The sequence below is a fragment of the Manis pentadactyla genome, chromosome 12, assembly GCF_030020395.1.
Source record: "Manis pentadactyla isolate mManPen7 chromosome 12, mManPen7.hap1, whole genome shotgun sequence".
NCBI classification, from domain to species: Eukaryota; Metazoa; Chordata; class Mammalia; order Pholidota; family Manidae; genus Manis; species Manis pentadactyla.
In genome coordinates, this window is record NC_080030.1 from 89,263,950 (window position 1) to 89,285,107 (window position 21,158).

Here is a 21,158-nt window from a genome sequence, read left to right on the forward strand (position 1 = left end):
TTGAGCAAAGTTGTAGGACACAAAATCAATACACAGAAATCTGTTGCATTCTATATACTAACAATGAAGCAGCAGAAAGACAAATTAGGAAAACAATTCCATTCACAACTGCATCAAAAAGAATAAAATACCTAGGAATAAATTAAACCAAGGAGGTGAAAGACCTATACACTGAAAACTACAAGACACTCATGAGAGAAATTAAAAACACCAATAAATGGAAATACATCCCTTGCTCAAGGATAGGAAGAATTAATATTGGCAAAATGGCCATCCTACCTAAAGCAATCTAAAGATTCAATGCAATCCCTATCAAAATACCAACAGCATTCTTCAACGAACTAGAACAAGTAGTTGTAAAATTCATATGGAACCACAAAAGATCCCGAACAGCCAAAACAATCCTGAAAGGAAGAATAAAGCTGGGAGGATTATGCTCACCGACTTCAAGCTCTATTACAAAGCCACAGTAATCAAGACAATTTGGTACTGGCACAAGAACAGACCTATAGATCAATGGAACAGAATAGAGAGCCCAGACATAAACCCACACATATTTGTTCAATTAATATATGATAAAGGAGCCATGGGTACACAATGGGGAAATGACAGCCTCTTCAACAAATGGTGTTGGCAAAACTGGACAGCTACATGTAAGAGAATGAAACTGAATTATTATCTAACCCCATACACAAAAGTAAACTCAAAATGGATCAAAGACCTGAATATAAGTCAAGAAACCATAAAACTCTTAGAAGAAAACATAGGCAAAAATCTCTTGACTATAAACATGAGCAGCTTTTTCCTGAACACATCTGCTTGGGCAAGGAAAACAAAATAATGAGATATCACCTCACACCAGTTAGGATGGCCAACATCCAAAAGAGAAGCAACAAATGCCGGCAAGGATATGGATAAAGGGGAACCCTCCTACACTGCTGGTGAGAATGTAAATTAGTTCAACCATTGTGGAAAGCAATATGGAGGTTCCTCAAAAAACTAAAAATAGAAATACCCCAGGAATTCCACTCCTAGGAATTTACCCTAAGAAAACAGGATCACAGATTCAAAAAGACATATGCAACCCTATGTTTCTAGCTGTACTATTTACAATAGCCAAAAAATGGAAGCAACCTAAGTGTCCATCAGTAGATGAATGGATAAAGATGTGGTACATATATAAAATGGAGTATTTTTTTATATTTATAATTCAGCCATAAGAAGAAAACAAATCCTACCATTTGCAATAACATGGATGGAGGTAGAGGGTATTAATGCTCAGTAAAATGAACCAGGAGGAGAAAGACAAGTACTAAATGATTTCACTCGTCTGTGGAGTATAAGAACAAAGAAAAAACTGAAGGAACAAAACAGCAGCAGACTCACAGAACCCAAGAATGGACTAGCAGTTACCAAAGGGAAAGGGCTTGGGGACAGTGGGTGGGAAAGGAGGGAAAAGGGATTAAGGGGTATTATGATTAGTGCACATATTATAGGGGGGGCACGGGGAAGGAAATATAGCACAGAGAAGACAAGTAGTGACTCTGTAGCATCTTACTATGCTGATGGACAGTGACTGTAATGGGGTATGTGGTGTGGACTTGATAATGGGGGAAATGTAGTAACCACAGTGTTTCTCATGTGAGACCTGAGCATAAGATTGTATATCAATGAAACCTTAATAAAAAATGGATAAATAATAATAATAATAAAAATATTTAAAAAATAATAATTAAAAAAAGGAGAGTTTATCATTCCTGATAAATACAGACTAACGGTATCTTTTAAGAAAGTTACTCATAAGGCTTCCTACCTGCTCGTCTATCATTTCTTTCAACATCAATACAAAACACAGGTATTCTCTCCTTTTTCTCCTTCCTTTCAGAGGAGGAATCTTCAAAAAAGTCTACATACGGGATGCTAATTTTCCATGCAGCAAGGTTTCGGGGAGTATTAGGTGTGCTCACAGCTTCCACTGGAGAGTCATCTTCCATTACAACAATCCCTTCTTCAATCTAGGAAAAAAAAAAATCACCAAGAAAAATTTAATATTTTCAGGGCATTTAAACTTACAGCATATGAGATACAACTATAAAGTAATATGCCCATATAAATACTATAATTCTTTAATACTTTTGAAATTAGTTGATACCAAATTTTCTACTGAAAATGCAAAGATAAAAATTTATAACAAGTTACCAGCATTACCTCTCGGTTTTTGTTACATCACCAAAAATGAAATTTCAATAGAAAACAGACACTTAAGAGATTACTGGAAAAGATATTTCATATACACAAAATATAGAAATATGTTTAACACTGATAATAAAAGGCAAAAATTAATGTACTGAAGTTTTTTCATTTAGGAACATAGTATTTAAAAATTATAACCATTGATGGAGACTGCACAGATAAACTACATTTGTGATAAGGTGCTGGTTACAATATAGGTTGCACTACTACCCTTCTGAAAAGTGTTTTGGCAATACGTATTTATAAAACTTGTAAAAGTTTCAACCAAGTACAGTCTCCGACTAACAATGGTTTGACTTAGAATATTTTTACTCTCCCACTGTGCAAAAGCAAAAGCATTCATAGAAGCCATACTTTGAATTTTGATCTAGTCTCAGGCTAGCAATATGCAGTACAATATTCTCTCTTAATGGTACGCAGCAGTGTTGAGCCACATCTTGCAGTCAGCTACACGATCATGAGGATAAACAACCAATACACTTACGATCATTTGGTACCCATACAACCTTCTGTTTTTCACTTTCAGTATAGTATTCAATAATTCTGTATCCAATTTAGGAGCTACTTGACACTTTATTATAAAACAGGCTTTGTGTTAAATGATTCTGCCCAACTGCAGGTTAATGTTAAGTGTTCGGAGCACGTTTAAGTAGGCTAGTCTAAGCTATGATTTTCAGTAGGTTAGGAGTATTAAGTACACTTTCAACTTATATTTTCAACTTACTTTGGGTTTATCAGGACATAACCCCACGGTAAGTTGAGGAAGATCTTATACTTCACTTCCGGGAATGTATTCTAATGAAAATATTTATTCCAAATAAATTTTTTCTTAACTGTGAAAAAGACACAAGTATAAATATATTCACTGCATCATTAAATAACATAAAATTAGAAAAAAGGTCTGAAAGGGACACAACTGTATAGAACTAAGCCTGTTTTCTCATCTCCTGGCTTCTAAAATTTTAATAATAATATAAATGTTCAAAGTATTAAATATATTTTTAAAACAGTGCTTGAAGAAAATTTATTTTTAAAAAGAAAGTTTAAACAAGTTCTAGAAATACAAATGCAGAAAGAAGGAAAAAACTCTCTCTCCCTCATTAAATTGGAAGACAACCTTTGAATTGGCACATTTTAATACCTGGTTACCTACACATCTCTGATTCATATAAAAGGGAGAAAAATATTACAGATAAAACACACCCATCTTGAACACACTTTTTTAAGGCAATGAGTCAAAAGTTACAGATTTCTGAATAGCCTCATCAGAGCAAACTAGCAGTAGAGAGGAATTTCCTTCCAGAATTCTACACCCTAACTTCACTCTCAGTTCTACTCTTAGCCCACATTGACAGCCGCCTCTCTTGTAAGTGAATCAGTTCTGAACTTGGACAGAAATATATTTTCAGATAGATCTAATTTTATAAAGAGGAATTGGGTCCCTAGGCCAGCATACATATGAAAATTTAATCCATAATTTACATTCATATGTTTATGAGAATTGATGGTATTATAATACTGCATAGTACTTACTGGGCTTACTATATGCTAGGCACTAAGTGCTTCATACATATAACTTCTTTAATCCTTACAACACCCCCATATATGCTAGATGCTACCATCCTCATTCCGCATTTGAGAAAATGAAATCAGAATAAAATTAAGCAATTTACCCAAGGTCTCACAGCAAAGAGACATTGCCACCACATGATCACATCAAGGTTTCTAAAAGAAAATGTCTTCCAGGTCCCAATTTTGGACCACAAACCACTTTCGCCTGACAGTGAGATGGGCAATTTCCCCTTCCCCTACTTCTCTTTCCCTAAATTTCCTAAACAAGACAAAGAAGATTCCTCAAGCTCCCACAACTTAAGACTAGCACAGTGCCCTCTAAATCCATCTTAGTCAGGGTCAGCACCGTATTCACCCCTGCTTTTCCTTTTCAGAGTATTAAGAGATTAGTTTGCCCTCTTCTCCTACTTTCCATTATTATAATCTTTGCTTCCAATTAAGAATTTCTTTCTTCCTTGGGCCACATAAGACAGAAAGAACTCTCCCAGCTTTTTAAAGATACCATTTCTAAAGCAAAAATACAACTTTTATTTCAAAGACTATGTTTTAAAATGTTCACAGTAACATGGATAAATGCTTTTGTTATAACATTTAAGTGGGAAGACAGCAGGATAACAAACTATATGAATCATATAGTCTAATCTACAGGGGTAGGAAGGGAAAGTTATTTTTTAAAAAAGAAAATCACCAAAATGTTAATACAAGTGGTTATTGGGTGACAGGATTATGGGTGGTATTTTACATTTTTTTCCACTTTTCTACATTGTTAAAAAATTAAGACTCTAATATGCTTAAAATTAAAATACATAAATAAACAGCATTTCAAAAAAAGATTCCCTCCCAACAGACACATGAAAAGATGTTCAACATCACTAGTCATCAGGGAAAGGCAAATCAAAACCACAATGAGATATCACCTCACACCAGCCATAGTGGCTAATATCCAAAAGACAAAAAATAACAAATATTGGTGAAGATGTGAAGAAAAGGGAACTCTCCTACACTGTTGGTGGGAGTGTAAATTGGAGCAGCCACTATGGAAAGCAGTATGGAGGTTCCTTAAAAAATGAAAAATAGAAATATCATATGACCCAGTAATCTCATTTCTAGGAATCCACACAAAGAAAACAAATAATTAATTCAAAAAGATATTGCATTCCTATATTTATTGCAGCATTATTTACAATAGTCAAAATATGGAAGCAACCTAAGTGTCCATCAATTTATGAATAGATAAAAAGAGATGTGGTACACATACACAATGGAATATTAGCCATAAAAAAGAATGAAATCTTGCCATTTGTTACAACATAGATGAACCTAGACAGTATTATGCTAAATGGAAATTAAGTCAGTCAGACAAAGACAAGTACCATATAATTTCACTTACCTATGGAATGTAAGTAAAACAAAACAATCAATCAAAACAGAAACAGACTCATTAACACAGAACAGACTGGTGGTTGCCATATAGGAGGTGGGTGGAGGGATGGAAAATAGTGAAGAGGGGAAAAGAAATTAGGGAAAATATTTTATATCTTGATCTGGGTGATGATTACATGAGTGTAAACACATGTCAAAGTTCACTGAGGTGTACAATAAGATTTGTGTATTTTATTGTATGCACCTCAATTAAAAAAACAAATAAATTCCCTCCTCTGATCTACCACCTTTCTTCTACCTACACTTTGGAGGAAAAACAAGGATATAAACAAAAAAAGTGCTATATTTGGATTATCTAGAGAGGAAAAAAAGGACTAAATAACATTTTCTTCTACTTAAGTTATGAAGAAACAGTGAATCTTCTGAACAATTTATAAGTACAAAGGGACAGAGACTCTTCTCTCCCTGCTCTCCTTCTTGATTACTGCGAATCCAATCACTACTATTTATCCCTTTTATACCCAGATTAGTGAATTTCTTAAGAGGCAAAGTCTATGTCTTATCTTTTTTACCTAGTGCTCAGGGTCATTAATATGCAAAATGAGGATCCAAGATCTTGCTCAATAAAGATGTGTTAAATAAATGAAAAGTACAAATGAGACACCTTGAGCTTTTATGGAGCTCACTGATTGGTAGGGAAGACAATCATAAACATGTAATCAAATACAATATGGTAGATGATGTAACATATGACCTAAAGGGGCACAAAGGAAGGAATGTTCAATCCTACTTGGGGACTCAAATGCGGATTTATGGGGAGCAGTTAGATTGCAAAAGTATGTATTTTCTAGGTAAATGAGAAGGAAGGGCATTTCAAAAAGGACAGCATGTGCAAAAGATACCAAGAAATAAAATAGCATGCTGGGTGTAATGTGCATAATCAACCGGGGATCTTGTTAAAATTCAAATTATGATTCAGCAGGTCTAGAGTGGAGTCTGAATTTCTGTATTTACAAGTTCCAGGTTAATGCTGATGCTGTTAGTCTACAGACTAACAGTTTGAGTAGCAAGGGGTTATGACATTTACTGACAAGTCTGTATGCCTGGACCATATGGTTGGAAGGAGATAAGATCAGGATATGAGATAAGATCAGGATATGAAGTAAACGCCTAACAAAAGACGGTAAATTGTTTCCCTGTTAAAAGTATCTCAGCTTAACAGAAACCACTCTGCCTTAGTAACGCAGTAACTTAGGGCTAAGAATTTCAAAAACTAGATAGATTATCACCATGAAACTATAATAACTAATGAAAAAATAGGAAATACAAAGTAAGAAGTAAGATCAGGGAAAGGGAAAATAACAAGTGAACATATCAAATTTCTTATGCAATTTTTAAGTCTGAAGTTATACATACATCGAATTAAAGAATTTTTACTTACAAAGTCATCTTCACCTTCAGCTAAACCATAATTGGGCAACATAGCTCCCTCCATTGTGGTGCTCTTGAATACTCCTTTAATTTTGCTACCTATTCTGCTGATTCCAAATGACTCTCCTCTTTTCTGTGTGCTCCTAAATATTAAACAAAAATGTGTCGAGGTCATAGCAAATTTCTCAACAGTCTAGTTTATTATAAACAATAATAAAGAAAAACAGTTGTGAAAAGGGTAAACTGAAGATACATAGCTACCATAACTTTTAACATAACTTTTGAAATTCTCAGTCATAGATTAAGTCTCAACATCTCAGAAGCCCAAAGTGGCAGAACATTTAAAGTTTAAATGTGGAAGTATGAATAAATGGACACTATGTTTAACAAACATTTGAAATTTACCTTCTATTTAACTTTGCAACATTAACGGAAATAAACTGTTTAAAAGATGAGAGCCCCCTAGTGGATATAGTTCTTATTGTCATACATATTTAGAAAATAGATTAAAAATGTGTTAAGACCAGCATTCAAAACAGAATATCCATTTAGAACTGTATTGCTAAGATAACAGTGTAACAGAGAAAAATATAAAACTATGACCTTCTCAGTACCTCATTTTTAGATGGAAATTTAGCAAAAAAATTCTGTCCTATCTGACTGAAAAATTTTAAGCAATAATCATATAAATACTCAAGAGAGGAATGATGTATAAAATACATCTCGCTTAATGCCAAGAAATAAAAAGGAAAGATAAAATGCCAAAGGGAACGGTTAGCAATGAACATAAGGATAAAAGTAAATGTAGCCTAAGGAATCAGCCTGCTCTGCCGTATATATTAAATGTTTGTTTTGTAATTTTTTTTAAAAAGTGGATTCCTAAAAGCAGAAATAGCTGGAAAGCAACAAGAAAAAAATAAGCCAGAAAGCAACAAAAGCTCCTGCAGTGCAGCTTACTATCCCTTGTTTCGACAAATAAAAACATGATGTTTAGCCAATGGAAAACTCATGCTTACCATGTAATACTGCCCTTACAACAGACGACAAAAATAAAAATGACTATTTTAAAATCCAAGAAAGTTTGTTTTGAATGCTTAACTTAATGGAGAGCTAGTATTCCTACAAGCAAAATTTATTTACTGAAATAATGCAACAATTACAGAAATAAAAGTAAACTGGTCAAGTTTCAAATACACCAGATATATTAGTGACATGTTCATTTTAAACATGTTCAGGGAGCAAGTCCAAATTTATTTTAAACTGGAAAAAGTCTGAATAATAAGTAATAATAGTAAGTAGTAAAATGAGTACTTAAACTGGATTATTTTATTTAAACAAGCATGCAATTAGAGTTTTTTAAAAATCCAGAATCGTAAATGAAATTCTGATAAAGTGTATCTTGGAACAAATAATGACAATGTAAACAAAATATTATTAAATCTCTAGAATCTAGATCAATTATTCTAGTCTACAGAGCCTAGATAAAACAACCGGGCTTTTTGAAATGTGACACATTAATAAAAATATCTCACTTGTGATTATGCCCAGAAATACAAAAAATATTGTATTTTTTGCTTTAAAAAAAGTTCTTTACACAAAATTTTAGAAGTAATTTAGCAAAATCATTAATAAAGTGTCAATACCTTTGAAAAGCAAAATGTTGACTTTTTCATTTTATTTTTATTTTATGATATATATTATGCTTCCTAAAAAGAACATATCTAGAATCAAAGTAGTGATTAATTTTAAAAGGATATTCCTAATCACTGATATAAAGGCAGTAATAACATAGGTGTTTCATTTTTTCCGTTTTAGTTGACTTAGGTTGTTTTGGGTATACTTTCTGAACTTCAACAGAAAATTTATGCAGAGAAGAATAACATGCTATCTCAAAACTTACCGAAAATCGTCCAAACTTAGGCTACCTCTGCAATACCAGATACGTGAAATTATATAAGGAAAGGAGAGAGAGAAAGCCCAGATATTAAACAAGTTTCATTTTAGAACATGAAATAAAATTTAAAAGCTTTAAAAGTTACACAGGTGGATAGCATTCATTATTACAAAGGGAAGAAATCCTTATGAATAACATGATAAGGAAAAGAGAAATAAAGTACAATGGCTGTTTTTAGAGTTTGGGATTTAAGTTCTAGATCATTAAAAAAGTAGTTCTTAAAAACTCTGTAAGTCAGGAAATAATTCTGTATTTTTTGCCATCATTTAGGCATGCCATTTGTTTGATATAGTGGGAAGTATGCAGAGACTCTTTAAAAACTTGGCACAAAAAATAAACTAGTATTTTCCAACACAGAATTCATCCCTGTACTAAATATAATTATGCATGCTTCACACTTACCACTTTGGGTATTTTTAAACGTATGTTTTAAGCTAAGAAGCAAAGTTAACAAAGGATACCTATGTATTTTTTCAAATTTTGCTTTGAGTATGGAATGAAACAACAGATTAACATCAACACACATTAAAATTTTACTTTTAAAATATACAATCAGATATAGACATAAAATATATGAATATTTACATTTTTAAAAATCATTTAACAGCAAATTGGCAATGGTACTCTAAATTTGCAATGAAAGAATGTTAAGAAGGACTTTAATTCTACATAGGTAAATGAATCATTAAGTATCACAGAAGCAGAGTCCTGACTAAATACTTAAATACTAAAGTCAGATCAATATAAAGAAAAACACACTTTTTTAAAAGACCATACTCAGTACTCAGAAATTAAAGAACCTGTATTTTCTTCTTTATTTTATATTTTAAAGCTAGCAAAATTAGTGCCTAAATATGCTGAGGACAACTTAGTGTTCTCAAAGTGGCAAAAAAAAGCATTCCATCTCTGAAACTATGACCCTGACTTAGGTTTAGCTACTCAGTAGATGTAAGATTAAAGAACCATTTCCCCTTGAAAGGTCCTATATAGGAGTTTCATTAAGTTCAATAGCTAGTATGTACTCTAAATATCATGACTTTACAAACAGGGACAAATTCCACCTGCTTCTCAAATGATGCTGGGAAATTTGATAGAAGTCTTGAAAAAGTACTCAAATAAAAGAAGAATAATGTGAATTGGGTGACAAATGCTTTTTTAAATAGCATGGATGGGTTTTTTGTTAAATACAGTCAAAATTTCATGGCTGTAATATATAAATTCTTAGGAAAGAATGATATTTTACAAACCCTTCAGAAAAGTTATTACATGTATACTACTTATACTAAGGTATTATATAAAAATATCCAACATTGAAAAAAATCTGAATCTATTTCTACAACCCTTGGTTATGTGAAAAAAATGCAGCATTTTCTCCCACGGCTAAGGCTTTCACATTTTTTCTTGTACTATCTAAAAATCTACTCTTTTTTCTGAACTATCTACCTTTCCTTTTGAACCAAATCTCCAGTTTATTTATATATTTATTAAATCCTTGCTTAAACAAATTGGAAGGTGTTGAGAGCAATGTGACTATTTTGTAGACTTACAGATTTGATATCTGTGTCAACAGTGGAAATATAACAATGTAAGGATAAATCAAGACATTAGTTATGAAGTTTATAAGTGGATAAAGCTTCTTTCTTCTGTTACCTTTCTTTGGATCGTTTAACTGCAAACTTAACATTTCCAGAAAGCCAGAAGGCAAAGTGAGAAAAACCCCTCCACATTTGTAACCAGTAAGTACTCTAATAAAAACTAGTCTCTGGGAAAAAACAAAAACTAAATTTTAAACTACTGACTAAAATTAGAGTTATAGGGTGGAGCCAAGATGGCGGCATGAGTAGGACAGTGGGAATCTCCTCCCAAAAACATATATATTTTTGAAAATACAACAAAATACCACTAATCCTAAAAGAGAGCCCAGAAGACACAGGACAACAGCCAGACTACACCCACACCTGCGAGAACCCAGCGCCTGGTGAAAGGGGTAAGATACAAGCCGCAGCCCGGCGGGACCTGAGGCCCCTCACCCCAGCTCCCGGCGGGAGGAGAGGAGTCGGAGCAGGGAGGGAGAGGGAGCCCAGGGCTGCTAAACACCCAGCCCCAGCCATCCGCACCAGAGCGCAGACACACAGTGTATGCATGGGGTCCTGGATACTAGGGAAACAGGACAGTAAGAAGTTTGAGCGGGTCCCGAAGCCGGTGCCCCTGTGACAAAGAAAAGCAAGTGCTTTTTGAAAGTCTTAAAGAGACAGGGATCCCACAGCTGGACGGAAGCATCCCGGGTCACAGTCCAGCGGCTGGAAATTCCAGGGAACTCCGGGTGCACTAACCCCCTGGGCAACAGCTCTGAGACACCTCACGGAGGTAAACAGCCAAACACCCCCCCGTCTATTACCCCTCTGGGGGCCCCGCCACAGCAGAGCAGCAGCCTGAGGCTGGCAACGCCCACAGCAATGGAGCTTCCTCCATACCGCCAGGCAAGATGCAGAGACCCAGTCTACAAGCAATTACCCAACACAAGCCACTAGGGGTCGGAGTTGTCCCAGTAAAGAAAGGCCAGGAGCCAAGTGGAAAGTCTTGGCTCTCCCAGCTGACAGACGAGTCAATAGCTCACCATTGAACCTATCAACATGAAAAGGCAAAAAAATTTGATCCAGACAAGACTAACCCAGACAGCTTCGACATCTGCTACATCTTCCCCTGAGAAGGAATCTGGGGAGATAGATTTAACCAGTCTTCCTGAAAAAGAATTCAAAACAAAAGTCATAAACATGCTGATGGACTTGCAGAGAAATATGCAAGAACTAAGGAGGGAGAATACAGAAATAAAACAAGCTCTGGAAGGACTTCAAAACAGAATGGATGAGATGCAAGAGACCATTAATGGACTAGAAAACAGAGAACAGGAACGCAGAGAAGCTGATGCAGAGAAAGATAAAAGGATCTCCAGGAATGAAAGAATTCTAAGAGAGCTGAGTGACCAATCAAAATGGAAAAATATCCGCATTATAGGGGTAACAGAAGAAGAAGAGAGAGAAAAAGGGATAGAAAGTGTCTTTGAAGAAATAATTGCTGAAAACTTCCCCAAACTAGGGGAGGAAATGGCCTCTCAGACAACAGAGGTACACAGAACTCCCATGATAAGGGATCCAAGGTGGGCAACACCAAGACACATAATTAAAATGGCAAAGATCAAAGACAAGGACAAAGCTTTAAAGGCAGCCAGAGAGAAAAAAAGGTCAGCTACAAAGGAAAACCCATCAGGCTACTCAACAGAAACCCTACAGGCCAGAAGAGAATGGCATGATATACTTAATGCAATGAAACAGAAGGGCCTCAAACCAAGAATACTGTATCCAGCACGATTATCATCTAAATATGAAGGAGGGACTAAACAATTCCCAGACAAGCAAAAGTTGAGGGAATTTGCCTCCCACAAACCACCTCTACAGGGCATCTTACAGGGACTGCTCTAGATGGGAGCACTCCTAAAAAGAGCACAGAACAAAACACCCAACATATGAAGAAGGGAGGAGGAGGAATAAGAAGGGAGAGAAATAAAGAATCATCAGACCGTGTTTATAATAGCTCAACAAGCGAGTTAAGTTAGACAGTAAAATAGTAAAGAAGCTAACCCTGAACCTTTGGTAACCACAAACTTAAAGCCTGCAATGGCAATAAGTACATACCTATTGATAATCACCCTAAATGTAACTGGTCTGAATGCACCAATCAAAAGACACAGAGTAATAGAATGGATAAAAAAGCAAGATCCATCCATATGCTGCCTACAAGAGACTCACCTCAAACCCAAAGACATGCACAGACTTAAAGTCAAGGGATGGAAAAAGATATTTCATGCAAACAACAGAGAGAATAAAGCAGGTGTTGCAATACTAGTATCAGACAAAACAGACTTCAAAATAAAGAAAGTAACAAAACATAAAGGACATTACATAATGATAAAGGGCTCAGTCCAACAAGAGGATATAACCATTCTAAATATATATGCACCCAATACAGGAGCACCAACATACCTGAAACAAATATTAACAGAACTAAAGGAGGAAATAGAATGCAATGCATTCATTCTAGGAGACTTCAACACACCACTCACTCCAAAGGACAGATCCACCAGACAGAAAATAAGTAAGGGCACAGAGGCACTGAACAACACACTAGAACAGATGGACCTAATAGACATCTACAGAACTCTACATCCAAAAGCAACAGGATACACATTCTTCTCAAGTGCACATGGAACATTCTCCAGAATAGACCACATACTAGGCCACGAAAAGAGCCTCAGAAAATTCCAAAAGATTGAAATCCTACCAACCAACTTTTCAGACCACAAAGGCATAAAACTAGAAATAAACTGTACAAAGAAAGCAAAGAGGCTCACAAACACATGGAGGATTAACAACACACTCCTAAATAATCAATGGATCAATGACCAAATCAAAATGGAGATCCAGCAATATATGCAAACAAATGACAACAACAACACTAAGCCCCAACTTCTGTGGGACACAGCAAAAGCAGTCTTAAGAGGAAAGTATATAGCAATCCAGGCATATTTAAAGAAGGAAGAACAATCCCAAATGAATGGTCTAATGTCACAATTGTAGAAATTGGAAAAAAGAAGAACAAATGAGGCCTAAGGTCAGCAGAAGGAGGGACTTAATAAAGATCAGAGAAGAAATAAACAAAATTGAGAAGAATAAAACAATACCAAAAATCAATGAAACCAAGAGCTGGTTCTTCGAGAAAATAAACAGAATAGATAAGCCTCTAGCCAGACTTATTAAGAGGAAAAGAGAGTCAACACAAATCAACAGAATCAGAAATGAGAAAGGAAAAATCACGACGGACCCCACAGAAATACAAAGAATTATTAGAGAATATTATGAAAACCTATATGCTAACAAGCTTGGAAACCTAGGAGAAATGGACAACTTCCTAGAAAAATACAACCTTCGAAGACTGACCAAGGAAGAAACACAAAATCTAAACAAACCAATTACCAGAAAAGAAATTGAAGTGGTAATCAAAAAACTACCCAAGAACAAAACCCCTGGGTCAGATGGATTTACCTCGGAATTTTATCAGACATACAGGGAAGACATAATACCCATTCTCCTTAAAGTTTTCCAAAAAATAGAAGAGAAGGGAATACTCCCAAACTCATTCTATGAAGCCAGCATCACCCTAATACCAAAACCAGGCAAAGACCCTACCAAAAAAGAAAACTACAGACCAATATCCCTGAAGAACGTAGATGCAAAAATACACAACAAAATATTAGCAAACCTAATTCAAAAATACATCAAAAGGATCATACACCATGATTAAGTGGGATTCATCCCAGGGATGCGAGGATGGTACAACATTCGAAAATCCATCAACATCATACACCACATCAACAAAAAGAAAGACAAAAACCACATGATCATCTCCATAGATGCTGAAAAAGCATTCGATAAAATTCAACATCCATTCATGATAAAAACTCTCAACAAAATGGGTATAGAGGGCAAGTACCTCAACGTAATAAAGGCCATATATGATAAACCCACAGCCAACATCATACTGAACAGCGAGAAGCTGAAAGCTTTTCCTCTGAGATCGGGAACAAGACAGGGATGCCCACTCTCCCCACTGTCATTCAACATAGTACTGGAGGTCCTAGCCATGGCAATTAGACAAAACAAAGAAATACAAGGAATCCAGATTGGTAAAGAAGGAGCTAAACTGTCACTATTTGCAGATGACATTATATTGTACATAAAAAAACCCTAAAGACTCCACTCCGAAACTACTAGAGCTAATATCGGAATTCAGCAAAGTTGCAGGATACAAAATTAACACACAGAAATCTGTGGCTTTCCTGTACACTAACAATGAACCAAAGGAGAGGGAAATCAGGAAAACAATTCCATTCACAACTGCATCAAAAAGAATAAAATACCTAGGAATAAACCTAACCAAGGAAGTGAAAGACCTATACCCTGAAAACTATAAGACACTCTTAAGAGAAATTAAAGAGAATGCTAACAAATGGAAACTCATCCCATGCTCCTGGCTAGGAAGAATTAATATCGTCAAAATGGCCATCCTGCCCAAAGCAATATATAGATTTGATTCAATCCCTATCAAACTACCAACAGCATTCTTCAATGAACTGGAACAAATAGTTCAAAAATTCATATGGAAACACCAAAGACCCCAAATTGCTAAAGCAATCCTGAGAAGGAAGAATAAAGTGGGGGGGTGGGGGGATCTCACTCCTCAACTTCAAGCTCTACTACAAAGCCACAGTAATCAAGACAATTTGGTACTGGCACAAGAACAGAGCCACAGACCAATGGAACAGAATAGAGACTCCAAACATTAACCCAAACATATATGGTCAGCTAATATTCGATAAAGGGGCCATGGACATACAATGGGGAAATGACAGTCTCTTCAACAGATGGTGCTGGCAAAACTGGACAGCTACGTGCAAGAGAATGAAACTGGATCACTGTCTAACCCCATACACAAAAGTAAATTTGAAATGGATCAAAGACTTGAATGTAAGTCATGAAACCATAAAGCTCTTAGAAAAAAACATAGGCAAAAATCTCTTAGACATAAACATGAGTGATCTCTTCTTGAACATATCTCCCCAGGCAAGGGAAACAAACGCAAAAATGAACAAATGGGACTATATCAAGCTGAAAAGCTTCGGTACAGCAAAGGACACCATCAATAGAACAAAAAGATATCCTACAGTATGGGAGAATATATTCATAAATGACAGATCCGATAAAGGGTTGACATCCAAAATATATAAAGAGCTCACGTTCCTCAACAAACAAAAAGCAAATAATCCAATTAAAAAATGGGCAGAGGAGCTGAACAGACAGTTCTCCAAAGAAGAAATTCAGATGGCCAACAGACACATGAAAAGATGCTCCACATCGCTTGTCATCAGAGAAATGCAAATTAAAACCACAATGAGATATCACCTCACACCAATAAGGATGGCTACCATCCAAAAGACAAACAACAACAAATGTTGGCGAGGTTGTGGAGAAAGGGGAACCCTCCTACACTGCTGGTGGGAATGTAAATTAGTTCAACCATTGTGGAAAGCAGTATGGAGGTTCCTCAAAATGCTCAAAATATTAATACCATTTGACCCAGGAATTCCACTTCTAGGAATTTACCCCAAGAATGCAGCACTCCAGTTTGAAGCAGATAGATGCACCCCTATGTTTATCGCAGCACTATTTACAATAGCCAAGATATGGAAGCAACCTAAACGTCCATCAGTAGATGAATGGATAAAGAAGATGTGGTACATATACACAATGGAATATTCCTCAGCCATAAGGAAAAACAAATCCTACCATTCGCAACAATATGGATGGAGCTAGAGGGTATTAGGCTCAGTGAAATAAGCCAGGTGGAGAAAGACAAGTACCAAATGATTTCACTCATATGCGGAGTATAAGAACAAAAGAAAACTGAAGGAACAGAACAGCAGCAGAAGCACAGAACCCAAGAATGGACTAATAGTTACCAAAGGGAAAGGAACTGGGGAGGACGGGTGGGTAGGGAGGGATAAGGGCGGGAAAAAAAGAAAGGGGGCATTACGATTAGCATGTATATTGTGTGGAGGGCCACGGGGAGGGCTGTGCAACACAGAGACAACAAGTAGTGATTTTACAGCATCTTACTACATTGATGGACAGTGACTGTGAACGGGGATGTGGGGGGGCCTTGGTGAAGGGGGGAGCCTAGTAAACATAATGTCCTTCATGTAATTGTAGATTAATGATACCAAAATAAAATAAAAAAAAAAAACTTAGGGCATGGTGTAAATGAAACCAACTTCCCACAGTCCATCTGAACTGAGGTGTTGGGACACAGGAGTGTGGGTTTCACAGTCCATGGAACTGGGTTTGAGTCAACAGTTCATTCCCTCTTCTAGCCAAAAGATTGTGGGCAATTATTTAATACTTCTGGGCCTATTTCTTCACCTATATAATAGATATAATATCACTTGTTTCACAAGATGGTTATGAGAATTGTATGTATGTACGTAGAGCACTTAAACCAGCACCTTGCTCATGAGTACTTTTCTTTACATTCTGATATCAACCTGTCTTCAAGATTTAGCTTATATTCCATTACACCTCTCACAGTTTTTTGTATAAATCACCTTAATGGCTTCCCACACTGCCTGGTTTCATTGTTATATTTTGTTGTGTGATTCTGAACCACCCCCACCAGGTCATGAGCTCCCTGCAGCAGAAACTAGATTCCATTTCCCCCTGTTCTGTCCTCGTAGCTCTAGCCCCAAGAAGAAATGTGATATGAAAAGATGATTCCAGTGGGGTGTCGGACCAATTTTCCTCCCTGGACTTTTGGATGTTAGAGAGAAGGGGGTCTGCCTTCAAGATTTGGGTAGGAAAATATTTGACTTGCACTTGGATTTTTCTCAAGTATGTACTGTGGTCTACTGGAAGGCTGTACAAGTGGTGCTGAACAGTATATGGGGAGATACTGTTGTATATTCAATACTAAGAAGCCTTTTCCCAAACTGGGTCTATAAGCAGAGGAGGCTTTGCCTCAAGTCATCCATTGGCAATCTTCTCTGTTAAATTCTGTGAAACCATAAGCATTGGTGGGATAATGGGTAAGGTGTAAGGGACCCTCCATGGTCACAGGATGACTGAAATGATTTGAACTTACTAATATTAGTAATACTGCATGCCCTTTGAGCACCTTGTATGCCAGGCACTATACAGACACAGTACTTCATTTAATCTTCACAATAACCATATGAAGTAAGTGTTAATACCATCCCATCCTGCAGATGAGAACCTCAAATGTAAAGGATTCTAAGTTACTGACTCATATTACACAGCTGCACCTACTCACGTCTCAGTGTCTCCAACACCTGTGCTTATTTTCTTTTGCTAAATTCTTTCCATTGAAGGGATTCAGAACATGCCATCCCAAGATATGCTGCTTTGGCATATTGACAATTTTGAGCTGAAGGGACTTGAGAAATAGCAGATATGGGAAGTGCTCTGTGACCTCTTCCTTTTCCTCCCAGAAGCAGATCATAAATTTTCCCACAGGAAAGATGCCTTCTGGCACCTATACCAGGAATAGAAGACCATTCTTATCACCAGAGACTGGGAGTTGATGCTGGAAGGGACATGTGCAAGCAAATCTACTAAGATGACACTTATTATCTTCAGTTAGTTTCCATCTCTCATGTACTTCCTGGTCTCTGTCCCACAATTTACTGCCACTGCCCCAAGCCCCATTGCCTTGTCACATCCTCACAAGTAATCATTCTTTATGTAAAAAGGCATGTAACATTTGGACCTAATGGCTTCTTTCGGGTCTCATTTTCTTTCCAAATGCACCCTTGTATGTGTTTATATATATATATATATATATATAAAATAAATTTGTATGTTTTTCTACAGTTAAAAAAAAAATTAGAGTTATATGTGGATTGCATATGTATGCAGTCCATAATCACCAATAAAGCAGGTGATCAAACACTAATATGTATCAATTATAAGATTAACAAGGCAATCTTGTTTAATTTTCTAAAAGAATTTCAGGCATTTTCAGGTTATATATCTATATCTATATCTATATATACATATATATAGTTCAAAAATTCCTTAGTAAAATGTCTTGTTTACTTATGCAGCAATGGAACCACATATTCACAAGAAAGCAATAAAGACAATGACACTTTCACAGAATGATCAGATTCAAAGAAGCACAAAAACAAAACATACATATGACTGAATATACCTACCTGTTGAATTTTGAATTGCGGGTTGGTGATTCTGCACCTCTTAAAAGTTGTCTGAAATACTTCAAAAATAATTATGATTTATTAAACTAATATTTGCCATTGAAGCATTTTATCCTACTTTCCAGTTTAAAGAAAATGTTATTTAAATCAATTGAATATAATCACAATCAGAGTAAGGATTAAAATATTGCAAATGGAGATATTCAGACCACTTGATTTCCACAGGTCTGTAAATAATGTATATACAAGAAGCATGGAGTTTCTGCTTCACTACAGTACCACAAAGCCATTCAGGCATATGTCAAATCAAGTAGACCAATTGGGTCAAAATTCTACCTAGTCATATATATATACAAACATGGTTTTGGTATTGAGAATTAATTTTACAATCAACTTCTAATCTCCATTAAGTTATGTAGTAGAAAAGAGTATTCACTTTCTTAATTATGTTTTGTTTATTTTTTTATTTGAATTATTCATCTCACAACATCAAAGCCAGTATTAAATTTTGAAGAAAACTCCTCAAACAAGATTACTACTTTGACTTACCTCATCACTGTGGCAGAACATAGGAGTAAAAACATTCTCCAAGAGAGAAAGTACATGTTCATATGCTTCAAAAAGACATCTCATAGTTTGAAGTTTCACAACATCTATATATGGGCCTTCAGCAACTATTAAAATATTAAGTCATAGAAACTGTTTATGACTAGCATAAGTAAGTTATATTAACTTAAAATTCACGACAGTAAAAGACAATTCTAAAACTGTTTTGCAGAAACCACAGCAAGTTATAGAAATCACACTGGATTGAGGAATTAGAACAATGAAGCTCCAATTTAAAAAATATTAGTTATATGAACTGTGAATAAGTTTCTTCATTGAAGCTTTCATCTTGTTAGTAAAACAGAATAATGGCTGCCTGTGTATACAGCTATTGTAATAATAAACAGAAAATATATGAAAAAACTCTGAGAACTATAGAAAAGCTACAGAATTCATTATCATCATCTTTGACTCACTTTTTTGAATCTCTTCTACAATGAAGGGATCAAATCGAATTTTGTCAATACTTTCATCCAAACAATATGTTTTATAAATCTTCTGCAATTCTTCATGAAGAGATTGCATTTCATCATTTGATAACTCTGGTCGCAAAATTCTATCATTGAATTCCTCTAACAAATTAGGAAAGAGCAAGAGCAAAATGAATTATTTTATCATAAAACTACTCATGAAAACTTCATATTCCCAGTTTAATTGTAATCAATATTGAAAGCAACAATTATAAACAACCTGTTCATCACTTTAAGCACTTTAAAAAGATTTAATTGGGAGTAAAACACCCAGATGAAAGAGAAACTCAGTCAACCAAATATTTATATACTTACAAAAAATATGTAAATATTTACATAGATATGCAAATATTCTAAAATTCAGAATAGCAAACACATTTCTAAAATTTTCTTTAAAGAACATACTGGATTAATTTCTTATGCCAGCAGTCTTTAGTATTTTGAAATCTGATTTAGTAAATAACTAAAGGGTTTTTTTAGTTGTAGTCAATTTTTAAAAATATTTCCTTCAATCATGGAGGTTACAGTCTAGTACAAGTGAGTTTTTTTTTTCAAATGACAAGTGATAGCATTAGGATGGCCAAAATATTGACTGTCTTTTTTATTATAAGAGCTGTCACTATGTAATTTACCCCTTTTTAGTTATCCAAACTGAAACAGAAGAAAGGAAGGAGTTAAACAAAACAAAACAAAAAAACTAGAACAGAATATATAAGACATTTTGGGCAACAGCAAATTCTCAAAAGGAAAGGAGAAAAAAAAAACAAGGCAGAATATTGAAGAGATAATAACCAAGAATTTTCAAAAATGATGTAAGACACCAACCCATATATTCAAAACTCTTAGTATAAGTCAGGCATAATAAAGAAAAAGAAAGCTAAACATTATAGTCAAATTACTAAAGATCAAAAATAAAGAGAAAACTGTGAAAAACAAGAAAAGGGACATACTACAGGGGAACAGTCATAAGAATGGGACTGATTTCTAATTAGAAACAATGGCATTGTCCAAAAGACAATGGGAGAATGACTTTAAAGTGCTGAAAGAAAAAACTGTCAACCTAAAATTCTATTTCCGTGAAAATACCCTTCAAAAGTAAAGACAAACATCTCAGACAGACAAAAGCTAAGAGGATTTTCATCCAGTAGACTGGTACCACAAGAAATGCAAAAAAGATTTCTTTCAGCAGAACGGAAATGATAGAAGAAATCTGGTTTTGCAGAAAGGAATAAAGGAATGCAATAAAGGTAAATATATCAATAACTTTAAGAGCTAAAGTGTGTGTGTATGTGTAGAAGATCAGGAACAAAGCAAAATCTATTGGCTATTTAAAGAATAACAATGTACTATGGGTTTACAGCCTACACATGATTACAAGGTATGATGATAAGCACAACAGGTAGGAAATGGGTAATCTGAGGTTATACTGAGATTCTTAACATTGTTCCTAAAGCAGTGAAACATTTTTAAACAAAGTGTGTGATATATCAAAGATGCACAGTGTAACCTCTGAGCAACTACTAAAGAAAGAAAATAAAAAAAACAGAAGAGACATCTTGAGTCAACAGAGACAAAATAGAATACTAAAAAATGCTCAATAATCCAAAGAAAGGCAGAAAAGGAGGGAAAAGAACAAAGAATATATGGA

General features: G+C 35.3%; 1 protein-coding gene across 13 annotated transcripts in view; it reads right to left on the reverse strand.

Annotated features, from left to right (window-relative positions):
• Window positions 1-21,158, reverse strand: part of SNX14 (sorting nexin 14) — a 107,817-nt gene that overhangs the window by 25,462 nt on the left and 61,197 nt on the right. For 9 of the 13 annotated variants that reach the window (XM_036899188.2, XM_036899189.2, XM_036899195.2 and 6 more), the window contains 6 exons: window positions 19,457-19,612; window positions 18,984-19,108; window positions 18,435-18,493; window positions 8,540-8,566; window positions 6,650-6,782; window positions 1,814-2,015 (listed from right to left, as the gene is read on the reverse strand). In XM_036899188.2, coding sequence (XP_036755083.1) covers window positions 1,814-2,015; window positions 6,650-6,782; window positions 8,540-8,566; window positions 18,435-18,493; window positions 18,984-19,108; window positions 19,457-19,612 — 702 coding nt within the window. The remainder of the gene's footprint in view (window positions 1-1,813; window positions 2,016-6,649; window positions 6,783-8,539; window positions 8,567-18,434; window positions 18,494-18,983; window positions 19,109-19,456; window positions 19,613-21,158) is intronic. The other 4 variants (XM_036899191.2, XM_036899197.2, XM_036899200.2 and 1 more) reach the window with 1 other exon arrangement.